At 44.7% G+C, this 13870-nt stretch overlaps 1 protein-coding gene and 1 long non-coding RNA gene across 2 annotated transcripts; one reads left to right on the forward strand and one right to left on the reverse strand.

Moving 5' to 3' along the window:
* Positions 1-8907: 8907 nt before the first annotated feature.
* Positions 8908-13588, reverse strand: LOC139561552 (ladderlectin-like). Its single transcript, XM_071378775.1, has 6 exons — positions 13571-13588; positions 10942-11007; positions 10703-10803; positions 10109-10285; positions 9265-9373; positions 8908-9131 (listed from the first exon to the last, which is right to left on the reverse strand). Exons 2-6 carry the CDS (start codon positions 10997-10999, stop codon positions 9040-9042), a joined length of 537 nt encoding a protein of 178 aa, XP_071234876.1. The 5' UTR covers positions 11000-11007; positions 13571-13588; the 3' UTR covers positions 8908-9039.
* Positions 12294-13569, forward strand: LOC139561572 (uncharacterized). Its single transcript, XR_011672164.1, has 2 exons — positions 12294-13365; positions 13446-13569. It is a non-coding gene; the product is annotated as an uncharacterized lncRNA (long non-coding RNA).
* Positions 13589-13870: the final 282 nt, after the last annotated feature.

The raw sequence follows: 13870 nt of genomic DNA on the forward strand, positions 1-13870 counted from the left end.
GAGTTTCCATCGGTGCCACATCGGTGGAGAGTCCAGACCAGGTTTCCACTGTGCGCATTCCCCCAGAATATGCCGATTTGGCTATCGCTTTTAGTAAGAAAGAAGCGACTAAATTACCACCTCATCGACGGTGGGATTGCGTGATAAACCTCCAGGAGAACGCTGCACTTCCCAGGAGTCACGTGTACCCATTGTCACAGGAGGAGACGTTGGCTATGGAGACATATGTCACGGAAGCTCTGGGACAAGGGTTCATTCGGCCCTCCATGTCACCCGCCTCCTCGAGTTTCTTTTTTGTGAGAAAAAAGGAGGGAGGACTGCGTCCGTGCATTGATTATCGAGGTCTAAATTCAATCACAGTGGGATTTAGTTATCCACTACCTCTCATCGCTACGGCGATGGAATCATTCCACGGAGCGCGTTTTTTCACAAAACTGGACCTCAGGAGCGCGTATAATCTGGTGCGTATTCGGGGAGGAGACGAGTGGAAAACAGCGTTTAGTACCACATCAGGCCACTATGAGTACCTCGTCATGCCGTATGGGTTGAAGAATGCTCCAGCCGTCTTCCAATCCTTTTTAGATGAGATTCTCAGGGACTTGCAGGGGCAGGGTGTGGTAGTATATATTGATGACATCTTGATCTATTCTGCCACACGCGCCGCGCATGTCTCCCTGGTGCGCAGGGTGCTTAGGCGACTGCTGGAGCATGACCTGTACGTCAAGGCTGAGAAATGTGTGTTCTCCAAACCAGCCGTTTCCTTCCTGGGTTATCGCATTTCCACCTCGGGGGTGATGATGGAGTGTGACCGCGTTAACGCCGTGCGTAATTGGCCGACTCCAACCACGGTAAAGGAGGTGCAGCGGTTTTTAGGGTTTGCCAATTACTACCGGAGGTTTATCCGGGGTTTTGGCCAAGTGGCGGCACCCATTACCTCACTGCTGAAGGGGGGGCCGGTGCGTCTACGGTGGTCGGCCGAGGCAGATGGAGCCTTCAACCAGTTGAAGGCAAGGTTTACTGAGGCTCCCGTGTTGGCGCATCCGGACCCTTCGTTAGCGTTCATAGTGGAGGTGGATGCGTCCGAGGCTGGTGTTGGAGCCGTGCTATCACAGCGCTCGGGCACGCCACCGAAGCTCCGTCCCTGTGCTTTCTTTTCTAAGAAGCTGGAGCCGGCGGAGCGGAACTATGATGTGGGGGACCGGGAGTTACTAGCTATGGTAAAAGCCCTGAAGGTGTGGAGACACTGGCTTGAGGGGGCAAAATACCCTTTTCTCATCTGGACTGACCACCGCAATCTGGAGTATATCCGAGAGGCGAAGAGACTGAATACGCGTCAAGCTAGGTGGGCCATGTTCTTTACTCGTTTTAGATTTACGATCTCTTACCGACCAGGTTCCCCCAACACTAAGGCCGACGCGCTGTCTCGTCTCTATGACACGGATGACCGGCCCATCGATCCGACTCCCATCCTTCCAGCCTCGTGTCTGGTGGCCCCGGTGGTATGGGAGGTGGACGCGGACATCGAGCGGGCGTTAAGGGTAGAACCTGTGCCATCCCAGTGTCCAACTGGCCTTAGGTACGTACCGCTTGGTGTTCGTGATCGTTTGATTCGGTGGGCTCATACACTACCTTCTTCGGGTCATCCGGGGATTGAGAGGACAGTGCGGGGTCTTAGGAGGAAATACTGGTGGCCCACCTTGGCTAAGGACGTGAGACTCTATGTCTCTTCCTGCTCGGTATGCGCACAGAGTAAGGCTCCTAGGCACCTGCCGAGAGGGAAGTTACAACCCCTCCCGGTTCCACAACGGCCATGGTCTCATTTATCGGTAGATTTCCTGACTGATCTTCCCCCGTCTCAGGGGAACACTACCGTTTTGGTCGTTGTGGATCGGTTTTCTAAGTCCTGTCGTCTCCTTCCATTGCCTGGTCTCCCTACGGCCCTACAGACTGCGGAGGCTCTATTTACCCACGTCTTCCGGCATTACGGGGTGCCGGAGGACATCGTATCTGATCGAGGTCCCCAGTTCACGTCCCGGGTATGGAGGGCGTTTATGGAGCGTCTGGGGGTCTCGGTCAGCCTTACCTCTGGGTATCACCCCGAAAGTAATGGGCAGGTGGAAAGAGTGAACCAGGAAGTGGGTAGGTTTCTGAGGTCGTATTGCCAGGACCGGCCTGGAGAATGGGCAAGGTACGTCCCGTGGGCAGAGTTGGCCCAGAACTCACTCCGCCACTCCTCAACTAACATGTCGCCATTTGAATGCGTATTGGGGTACCAGCCGGTCCTGGCTCCGTGGCATCAGAGCCAGACCGAAGCTCCTGCGGTGGAGGAGTGGGTACAGCGCTCTAGAGAGACCTGGCGGGCAGTCCAGGCCTCTCTCAGGCAGGCCAGTGAGCGGCAGAAGAGGAGCGCTGACCGCCACCGCAGTGAGGCCCCTGTGTTCGCACCAGGGGACAGGGTCTGGCTCTCGACCCGAAACCTGCCCCTCCGCCTGCCCTGCCGGAAGCTGGGGCCGCAGTGTGTGGGGCCATTTAAAGTCCTGAGGAGGATAAACGAGGTGTGTTATAGATTACAACTCCCTTCTTACTATCGTATTAACCCCTCGTTTCATGTGTCTCTCCTCAGGCCGGTGGTAGCTGGTCCCCTTCAGGAAGGTGAGGTACCGGAGGTCCCTCCGCCCCCTCTGGAGATCGAGGGGTCCCCGGCGTACGCTGTACGAGCTATTCTGGACTCGAGACGCCGGGTGAGGGGCCTGCAGTACCTCGTTGACTGGGAGGGGTACGGTCCGGAGGAGAGGTGCTGGGTACCGGGGAGAGACATTTTAGATCCTTCCCTCTTGGCTGATTTCCACCGTCGCCACCCGGATTGTCCTGCGCCTCGCCCTCCGGGTCGTCCTCGAGGCCGGGAGCCGCGCGTCAGAGGGGGGGTACTGTCACGAATCCCGCCGAGGATGGTGCCTCTTCCTGTTCGGGCGGCGCTCGGCGGTCGTCGTCACCGGCCTACTAGCTGCCATCGATTCTTTTCTTTTTGTTTCTGTTAGTTTGGGCTGATTGGGTGCACCTGTTTTGAGTTTAGTTTGGTGGGTAGGCTATTTAAGGGTAGGTAGCCCGCTGGCTGTTGTGCGGGCTTGTTTTTCTGTTATGTTGGTGTTGGATTGTGAAGTGGATTTTGTTATTTTCTCGGAACAGTTTAGTCCGGTGTTTTTTGGACTCATCGTTTCATGCGCCCGTGTGTTTTAAGGCATGATCGTTTTCCCTGTGCATTGGAAAATAAATCCACGTTCCTTAAACCTGCTCTCTGCGCTTGACTCCATCCACCCAGTACTCCTAGTAGCTCTGACAATAGTTTAATCAGATTATTTAAATTTTTTCGGGAGTTTTGCCGTGTTCCGTTCTCTGACTTTGTTGACGATGTGTGTACAACAAAACAACCTCCACATTATCTTTTGATGGTGGGGTCATATTAGTATGTATTGATGGTGGGGTCATATTAGTGTCTTTTGATGGTGGGGTCATATTAGTGTCTTTTGATGGTGGGGTCATATTAGTGTCTATTGATGGTGGGGTCATATTAGTGTCTATTGATGGTGGGGTCATATTAGTGTCTTTTGATGGTGGGGTCATATTAGTGTCTATTGATGGTGGGGTCATATTAGTGTCTATTGATGGTGGGGTCATATTAGTGTCTTTTGATGGTGGGGTCATAGTGTATATTGATGGTGGGGTCATATTAGTGTCTATTGATGGTGGGGTCATATTAGTGTCTATTGATGGTGGGGTCATATTAGTGTCTTTTGATGGTGGGGTCATATTAGTGTCTTTTGATGGTGGGGTCATATTAGTGTCTATTGATGGTGGGGTCATATTAGTGTCTATTGATGGTGGGGTCATATTAGTGTCTATTGATGGTGGGGTCATATTAGTGTCTTTTGATGGTGGGGTCATATTAGTGTCTATTGATGGTGGGTCATATTAGTGTCTATTGATGGTGTGGTCATATTAGTGTCTTTTGATGGTGGGGTCATATTAGTGTCTATTGATGTTGGGGTCATATTAGTGTCTATTGATGGTGGGGTCATATTAGTGTCTATTGATGGTGGTGTCATATTAGTGTCTTTTGATGGTGGGGTCATAGTGTATATTGATGGTGGGGTCATATTAGTGTATATTGATGGTGGGGTCATACTAGTGTATTGATGGTGGGGTCATATTAGTGTATATTGATGGTGGGGTCATACTAGTGTATTGATGGTGGGGTCATATTAGTGTATATTGATGGTGGGGTCATACTAGTGTATTGATGGTGGGGTCAAATTAGTGTATTGATGGTGGGGTCATATCAGTCTATTGATGGTGGGGTCATATTAGTGTATTGATGGTGGGGTCATAGTGTATTGATGGTGGGGTCATATTAGTGTATTGATGGTGGGGTCATATTAGTGTCTATTGATGGTGGGGTCATAGTGTCTATTGATGGTGGGGTCATATCAGTCTATTGATGGTGGGGTCATATTAGTGTCTATTGATGGTGGGGTCATATCAGTGTATTGATGGTGGGGTCATATTAGTGTATTGATGGTGGGGTCATATTAGTGTCTATTGATGGTGGGGTCATATTAGTGTCTATTGATGGTGGGGTCATATTAGTGTCTATTGATGGTGGGTCATATTAGTGTATTGATGGTGGGGTCATATTAGTGTATTGATGGTGGGGTCATATTAGTGTATTGATGGTGGGGTCATATTAGTGTATTGATGGTGGGGTCATATTAGTGTCTATTGATGGTGGGGTCATATTAGTGTATTGATGGTGGGGTCATATTAGTGTATTGATGGTGGGGTCATATTAGTGTATTGATGGTGGGGTCATATTAGTGTATATTGATGATGGGGTCATATTAGTGTCTATTGATGGTGGGGTCATAGTGTATTGATGGTGGGGTCATATTAGTGTCTATTGATGGTGGGGTCATATTAGTGTATTGATGGTGGGGTCATATTAGTGTATTGATGGTGGGGTCATATTAGTGTCTATTGATGGTGGGGTCATAGTGTATTGATGGTGGGGTCATATTAGTGTATTGATGGTGGGGTCATAGTGTATATTGATGGTGGGGTCATATTAGTGTATTGATGGTGGGGTCATAGTGTCTATTGATGGTGGGGTCATATTAGTGTATTGATGGTGGGGTCATAGTGTATATTGATGGTGGGGTCATATTAGTGTATTGATGGTGGGGTCATATTAGTGTATTGATGGTGGGGTCATATTAGTGTCTATTGATGGTGGGGTCATATTAGTGTATATTGATGGTGGGGTCATATTAGTGTATTGATGGTGGGGTCATATTAGTGTCTATTGATGGTGGGGTCATATTAGTGTATATTGATGGTGGGGTCATATTAGTGTCTATTGATGGTGGGGTCATATTAGTGTCTATTGATGGTGGGGTCATAGTTTATTGATGGTGGGGTCATATTAGTGTCTATTGATGGTGGGGTCATAGTGTATATTGATGGTGGGGTCATATCAGTCTATTGATGGTGGGGTCAAATTAGTGTATTGATGGTGGGGTCATATCAGTCTATTGATGGTGGGGTCATATTAGTGTATTGATGGTGGGGTCATATTAGTGTATTGATGGTGGGGTCATATTAGTGTATTGATGGTGGGGTCATATTAGTGTATTGATGGTGGGGTCATATTAGTGTATTGATGGTGGGGTCATATCAGTCTATTGATGGTGGGGTCATATTAGTGTATTGATGGTGGGGTCATATTAGTGTATTGATGGTGGGGTCATATTAGTGTATTGATGGTGGGGTCATATTAGTGTCTATTGATGGTGGGGTCATATTAGTGTATTGATGGTGGGGTCATATTAGTCTATTGATGGTGGGGTCATATCAGTCTATTGATGGTGGGGTCAAATTAGTGTATTGATGGTGGGGTCATATTAGTGTATTGATGGTGGGGTCATATTAGTGTATTGATGGTGGGGTCATATCAGTCTATTGATGGTGGGGTCAAATTAGTGTATTGATGGTGGGGTCATTTCAGTGTCTATTGATGGTGGGGTCATATTAGTGTATTGATGGTGGGGTCATATTAGTGTATTGATGGTGGGGTCATATTAGTATATTGATGGTGGGGTCATATTAGTGTATTGATGGTGGGGTCATATCAGTCTATTGATGGTGGGGTCATATTAGTGTCTATTGATGGTGGGGTCATATTAGTGTCTATTGATGGTGGGGTCATATTAGTGTATTGATGGTGGGGTCATATTAGTGTATTGATGGTGGGGTCATATTCATGCATTGATGGTGGGGTCATATTAGTGTCTTCTGATATATTTTTTTTAGATCTATCCACCTTCTATGGGGTTCTTGGAAGAACCTTTTGGGGGCCATTTTCAGTGCCAAGAACCGTAAGGTTCTAAAAAGAACTGCGGACCTTAGAACTCCACATTTTTAGAGCGTACTTGGACTAGGATTCAGAAGGCACTCGCACATCTGAGCTAGCTTTGTTGCAGGTGCATGATTACAGTTGAATAAGATAGGTGGGGTTCATCAATAAACCTCCTTAGCTGATGGGGGTTCTTGCAGGAACCTACCTGCCCAACAAACATTTAGATAAGGACAGTAGAAGCAGGCTCTTAACTCTTTTCCTGTGTCAATCTTAAACAGAACATGGACACAATTCAATGGATAAGGTTAGCTGTATTGCGTGCAGAAGACTTGTGTCCGCAGGTATACAGACGAGGTACGACAATTGGTATTGGTATGTTATGCAGAGCACATTCATCCTCCCTTACCTCTTCAATTAACTTTTTAGGGATAGGGGGCAGCATTTTCACTTTGGATGAATCGTGTGCCCATAGTGAACTGCCTCCTACTCTGTCCCAGATGCTAATATATGCATATTATTATTACCATTGGATAAAAAACACTCTGAAGTTTCTAAAACTGTTCGAATTATGTCTGTGATTATAACAGAACTCATATGGCAGGCAAAATTCCAAACAGGAAGTTGAAATTCTGGGGCTGGTTGATGTTAAACTCATTGTCTATTCACATCCTAGTAAGATATGGATCTGACGGCACTTCCTACGCCTTCCACTAGATGTCAACAGTCAGTAGAACGTGGAAGGAAGCCTCTAGTGTGATGTGGGGCCGGATGGCAGCTATTTGAGTCAGTGGTCTGGCAGAATGCTAGTTCCTGGTCACGCGCACTAGTCATGATATGGCCATGTGTTCCATTGCGCTGTAGACAAAAACGAACGCTCCGGTTGGAACGTTATTGGATATATTTGATAACATCCTGAAGATTGATTCTCCACTTAATTTGACCAGTTTATTCGACCTGGAATATAATTTTTGGAAGTTTTCGTCCGAGTTCAACTGGACCGTCGCAAGGGTTTGGACACGTGAACTAAACGTGCTAGCAAAAGTAGCTAATTGGACACTAGTAATGGACATTATCGAACAAATCAACGATTTGTGGAACTAGGATTCCTGGCACTGCATTCTGATGAAAGATCAAGGGGAATATTTATGTAATTTGTTGACTCCAACATGGCGGAGAAATGTGTATTTCTGAGCGCCGTCTCAGATTATTGCATGGTAAGCTTTTTCCTAAAGTTTTTAAAAAAATCTGACAGCGGTTGCATTAAGAACAAGTGTATTTTTAATTATATGTAAAACATGAAAAAAAAATTGTTATTTGACGTGGCTCTAATTACTCCGGATATTTTGGAGGCATTTCTGAATATAGTGCCAATGTAAACCGAGATTTGTGGATATAAATATGCACATTATCGAACAAAACAAATGTATTGTGTAACATGTCCTATGAGTCATCTGATGAAGATTAGTGATTCATTATCTCTATTTCGGCTTTGACTATCTTTGGCTGGGAAAAATGGCTGTGTGTTTTTTGGAGTTGGTGATCTAGCATAAATGTTGATCTCGCTGTACATTTATCAGACACCATGGGTATATTAACAAGATGTTTCTTTCATTTGCTGTATTGTATTTTTTAATTTCGCGCGCTGCCTTTTCAGCGGAATGTGGGGGGAAACGTGTGTCCTAGAAAGGTTAATACTCTATAGGACTCTACATTATGGACAAGGTATGAGAACTTTCAGCAAAAGTCAATCACCGAGGTATGAATTCTGTCGTGTGCTTGTTTTGTTCATCTGTATAATAAAAATGTTCAGACTTCAACCTCCCTACACCACTGATGAATGTAACTGGAATCCTGGTTGATGTTGCAGTGCATGGTGAGCATTCTGGCTACGGATAGAGAACATCAACACCCCAGATATAAAATATTGGACTTGAAGCTCCGCTGGCATTTCACCTCATGACTGAATTTTTGCTATGAGGATCATTTACAAGGGATTCCCCCTAGTTACAACTTGAAGAAACCCTAAAGGATACTCCAGGAACCTGCGCCTGAGTGGCACAGCAGTCAAAGGCACTGCATCTCAGTACAAGAGGCGTCACTACAGTACCTGGTACAAATCCAGGCTATAGCACATTCAGCCATCATTCGGTTTCCTATAGGATGGCGCCGTCGTCATTGTAAACAAGTGGACTTTTTTTTAGTGTGTAGTGACAAAGGACAGGCATAATGCTTAATGGCCTCAGTTCTTTAAAACTGAACTTCAGAAACAAACTTCATGATAGGTTAAACATGTCTTTTGAACCTCCTAAACATACTGCGTCATTTCACAGGTAAACATTTACAAAAAGTTAAGCACAATGACAGTTATATGTCCTGGTGACACAGTCGAACATGGCACTTCCAACATCAGGGTTGTGGGTTTGAGTCCCACAGGGGACCCGTAAGAAAGAATACTATCTTCAACGTATCATTCATGTTCAATAACGCATGAGACAAAATAGTGTCCACATTTTATTGGCTGCAAACAATTCCTCAATATTTGTGTAGTAAATGAGACTTCATTTAACAGCAACAAAGTATGACGTTACCATGACGTATTGATGCAGAACTACAGAATAGCATTGCTGCTTTTAATGTATAGTCTGGCGAAGAGGCAGGAGTCTCAGGGAGCACACCGAGGGCAAGCTCATTACACATAATGCATTGTTCCAGCGGTGTTGACCTGAAGACGAAACACAACAAAATACTCAGCTGTACACAGACAACAGAATGAAAGTCTATGAGAATAAATAGTTAAATGAACTAAGAATAAATTTAATTTGATGACTGGATCAGTGAATGACAGCTTACTGTACCTCCAAAGTTGATATGAATACAAGTGTCTCTGGCACCAGCATCGGGCCTTCCTTTAGCCCAGTTCTGGTGATCAAAGTCGGAGCCATCGCTCCAGAACCACCGCCTGTCCTGAGGGGGGAAAGTGGGGTTTCAGAAAACAAACTTAATGTAGTCCTTTCTATTCCACCTGCAAACAACAAAACAGTTAAAGCTACCACTACTTAAAACCATCTGACTGGGACTGTTGCTTGTGTAAAGAACATGGAGCCTAATCCTCACATTTGCAATCATCAATGCATTTCAAAGACCATAACTGGTCTACAACTTGAAGCTAGAAACCCCATACACACTTTTACAAGAAGACTGTCTGGAATATATTACTTTGATCAAATTTATACTTAACTAGAACCGGTTTAAACGTATAAAAGCCTCCTACTGAAGTTGACAGTTAAATACATTGAAGTAATTTAGTAGATTCATCTAGAATGACTTACAGGGTCAATTAGGCTCAGGGTGTTGCTCAAGGGCACATCAGATTTCACACAGTGAGCTCTGGGATTCAAACTAGCAGCCTTGCCTTTATTGGCCCCATGGTCTTAACGGCGAGGCTACCTATCTCCTGGGCACTCTTGATATTTTATATGGAAGCCATTACAGTAGCTGTTAAAAAGCAGCAGCTACTCTTCCTGGTGTCCACACAAATGACATACAGCTCAGACAGAACTACATAAACAAATTACAAGTAGCTAACATGCTACAACTGACATTATTTTTTTTAACCAGGTTTGATGTTCACTTGAGCAAGATGATGGAACGGAGTTCCTTGCAATAATGGCTATATAACACTGTGCTTACTGGTCCCACCTTAACAGAAAGAAATCCACCAATCCAGGTAGGAGGGAAACCAACAGTCTTCTCCAAGACCAACGCCTGTAGAAACTGATCCTCCTCGGAGCTGTGCACAGATGCCAGGTTTGCTCCAAGGTACTCCACAACGTTGGGTACAGACACCAGTTGATCACCAAGGGACACACAGTGCCTCTAAAAAAGAAAGTATTTATTTAACTAGGCAAGTCAGTGAAGAAAAGTATTATCTACAATAACAGCCAAGCAGTAGATGGGAACAAAGACACTTCATGTATTAGTCAGTCGGCCAGCCTAGCTGAGAATCTGTCTTCTGGACTCTCAACCAAATATTGACCATCACAACTAATTCCCTTTTAAAACATTCTCTTAAAGATACGAGTTTATCTCCGTCTTAAGCCATGTCCTGTGGGTTCCAGTATACAGGCGGCACATTAAATATTCAAAAGTATAGAAAATTCCCATCTTAATAAAGGGAAGTTCAGTATTTCACATCAGTCATGTGTTTCTGTTTAAGAAATATCACCTTTTAGAGTCAGAGCTAATTTCAACTACACTTCCCCTTCAAATTCACAGTAGATGTAAGGGTGATACCTCTGCTTCAGGCCAGCTCCTTGTAGTCTTGACAAACATTAAGCAGCTTGATCCATATTTGGTCCAACCATGAGGACACAAGTCTTCATCTAGAATTAAATCTGTAAGGAGGAGTTACATGTGGCTTTAAAGGCTAGTGGAGAAAGATGTACAAATCACAGCTACAATTTTATTTGTAGATCAGTCAGTCACCTCTGCTACAAGAAACATGCAGAACGTGTCAAGAAAAGTAGACTTACTTGCATCTCCCAGAGCAAAGGCAGCACTGAGAAGCAGAAGACTGGTCAACATGGTCATGGAGTCTCCTGAGAGAAACACAGAGTGAAGCCATCAAAACCAATTCAGTGAGAACAGTTTAGGGGAGTGCAGTGTAACCCTGACCTCCACGTACCCCAGCCATTCCAATTACCCGATGTATTCCAGTACTAATCACAGATTCAACTGCACAGACAGTAGATTAGAACAGGAATATGTCTGCTTTCCTAAACGCCAACCTATTCCCTAAGCAGGGCTGAGGGGAATTTCTGGGCACGTATTTCTCTCCACTCAGACAGGAGTAATGGAGGTCTAGTTCCCAAATGTAGAAATGCCCTGCAGCTTTGGCTATTCACAAATCTGTCAGAATACAGGCATTATGGTTGAACCAAGTTCAAGTCTGGTTCTTTAATATTTATCCAACAATAAATAAAAGCACAGTACAAAAGGCTGGCAGGTAAGGCTTAGTGGCTTGTAACACCAGTAGGTAAGGTGAAATGGCCATCAGGAAAGGCTGTGATACGATGATGTGGTGCTGGAGGGAATACACCACATTAACATACGACTGACCAGTAAGCTACACCACATCCCAATATTAGACCTATTAATAAATGAAGCAAGGTCTAAGGTCATTCCATAGCAACAGCTTGCTAGACGTTGTTCAATGAGGTACCTGCTAGCAGCATGGGTCCCACCTCTATTATGGATTGATCTTCACACTAGATGGTTCTGATAAGTCACCATTTACAGCACTGAGCAGTGATCAATAACTAAATCTAGTTTAGACACTAGCCAGCCAAATAATGGCTGCCAATGTTTTGTTCTGGCTTTGACGTCCATGTTTCCTCTACTTCCAGTCTGGCCCAGCATGGTGTCCATATGGTGAGGTGGATTAACTAGACAGCTGAGTACAACATGGGATCCATGTAAGGTTGATGGGGGGGGGGGGGGGTGAAAGAAAAAACAGCATTTCATAGTTTCTTGTTCACTGAGACACAGCGCATAAGCCAACCAATCAGAACAGTCTACAGGATTATAGATTTAAGACACATTCTGCTAGCAGGAACCATCATTGGACCATGTCTCACCTTACAACCTGTAACAATTCCCTTACATTTAAATTAAAGGTCTAATACTGGGCTAGCTACACCATAACAATACACAAGCTAGGATGAACAGGATATTATGTCACAACGCAGGAATTTTAAACCCTAGAAAAGTTACAATAGCAGGAACTTACTTTAGCCAACCAACAACAGGAACAATAAAGAAACTGGGACACCACAAACACTGAACAAACCTAGGTTAAACAAGCTGCTTATATACCATAAGAATGGAAGAGGAATTGGTGATTAGCAGAGTGAGTTCAGGTGTGGTGAGTTAGCAGGAGAGGGGCGTGTCCAGAGGGTAATTGGGAGTTTGTAGAATTAGCATTATCCTTCAAAACAAGTGCGCTACATGTGTCCAGGGCAACATATTCACTATGGGCTCTGGTCAAAAGTAGTGCACTTCATAGGGAATAGAGGGCTATTTGGGATACAATCACATACAGTATTAGATGAACAGATGTTGAAATGTCCCTTTCTGAAATCCTGCCTGTGAGTTGAGTTCTAACTCTCCCTTTGGCTGAGACTGAGGAAGGGAGAGAGGTAGAGTATATGAGAGAGGAGAGAGGTATATGAGAGAGGAGAGGTTAGGTGAGGAGAGGAGAGCAGGGGAGAGAGGTATGGGAGAGTGGAGAGGTTAGGGGAGGAGGGAAGCGAGGTATATGAGAGAGGAGAGGAGGAAAGATGATGGGTCAAGGTGTTAAAGGGATTTTGTGAGATTTTGGCAATTTAGCCCACTTTCTTTAGTTTTGAAGGAAGTTTTTTAATTAACTACTGTAGCTTCAGCACAATTGCCAACTAAGAGATCAGATCCCAAAGATTTCTTGTCATTGCGCTGACGCTAGTTAGCGATCGCTGGAAAAACTACCTTCAAAGTCCTTCAAATTGCATGCAGAGACAAAATCTGACTCTTGGTAAGAAGAAAATGGTTTTACTTGCCAAAATATTGCACTATCCCTTTAAGGAGGAAATAGCACCGGTTCCAATCCAAGTGCCATTTATTTAAACTCCAGGCGGTGCTATGGTCAGATGACATGAAAATAGAGCTCTTTAGTCATGAACTTCAGCGGTGGTTTTGGTGTGGAAAAACAGAAGCTTGTGCAGAGAAGTACCTCATACCTACAGTAAAATATGGTTCTGCATCTTTCACGTTTATGAAGTACCTCATACCTACAGTAAAATATGGTTCTGCATCTTTAACGTTTATGAAGTACCTCATACCTACCAGTACTGGACAGAAGATCCCGGGTACTGAGACTCCACCAGGCACTGCTATCAACTGCTAGCAACTGTTCCACCAAGGTGCATGTATATACATACTCATTCACTAAATGTTACTACTTTGCAGCTGATTATTGATGATGTTTTTTGTATAATTGTAGGTGAAAGGCGTTGGAATGAAGACGTTGAAAAGACGAACAGTTGTCTTTACTGTACTACAGGAACTGATTCGCATCCCATATAAATACATGAAGAAATCCTGATATTAAACTGTTGATTTACTTACTTCCTTGTTGGTGTGATATGTTGAACAATGTATCTGAACTGGTCCATTTCTGGGAAGTGGAGGAAGGAGTAGGACTGTTATGGTGACTGTGTTACCACCACACCGGCAGTTACAGGACATGAAGGCAGTTAAATTCCACGTGACCATGTAGTAGTTAGGCTTCTCCAAGCTCTGATGCTGCTGATGGTCATTAGTAGTCTACCACACTTGCTAACTGCCTGGTGCTCAGCACTATTGTCCCTCTAATCACTCTGACATCAAAGCAAATCTAAATCACTTCATGAGCTCATGCTGCACAAC

The sequence above is a fragment of the Salvelinus alpinus genome, chromosome 31 (genome assembly GCF_045679555.1).
Source record: "Salvelinus alpinus chromosome 31, SLU_Salpinus.1, whole genome shotgun sequence".
Lineage (NCBI taxonomy): Eukaryota > Metazoa > Chordata > Actinopteri > Salmoniformes > Salmonidae > Salvelinus > Salvelinus alpinus.

Excerpts from the sequence above, each read along its gene's own strand:
- LOC139561552 (XM_071378775.1), bottom strand. The coding sequence starts at position 10,999 with ATGACCATGTTGACCAGTCTTCTGCTTCTCAGTGCTGCCTTTGCTCTG. Across the intron at positions 10,286-10,702 it reads GGAGCTGGCCTGAAGCAGAG|AGGCACTGTGTGTCCCTTGG; the intron begins GTATCACCCTTA and ends TTTCTTTTTTAG. Across the intron at positions 9,374-10,108 it reads GTGGATTTCTTTCTGTTAAG|GACAGGCGGTGGTTCTGGAG; the intron begins GTGGGACCAGTA and ends TTCCCCCCTCAG.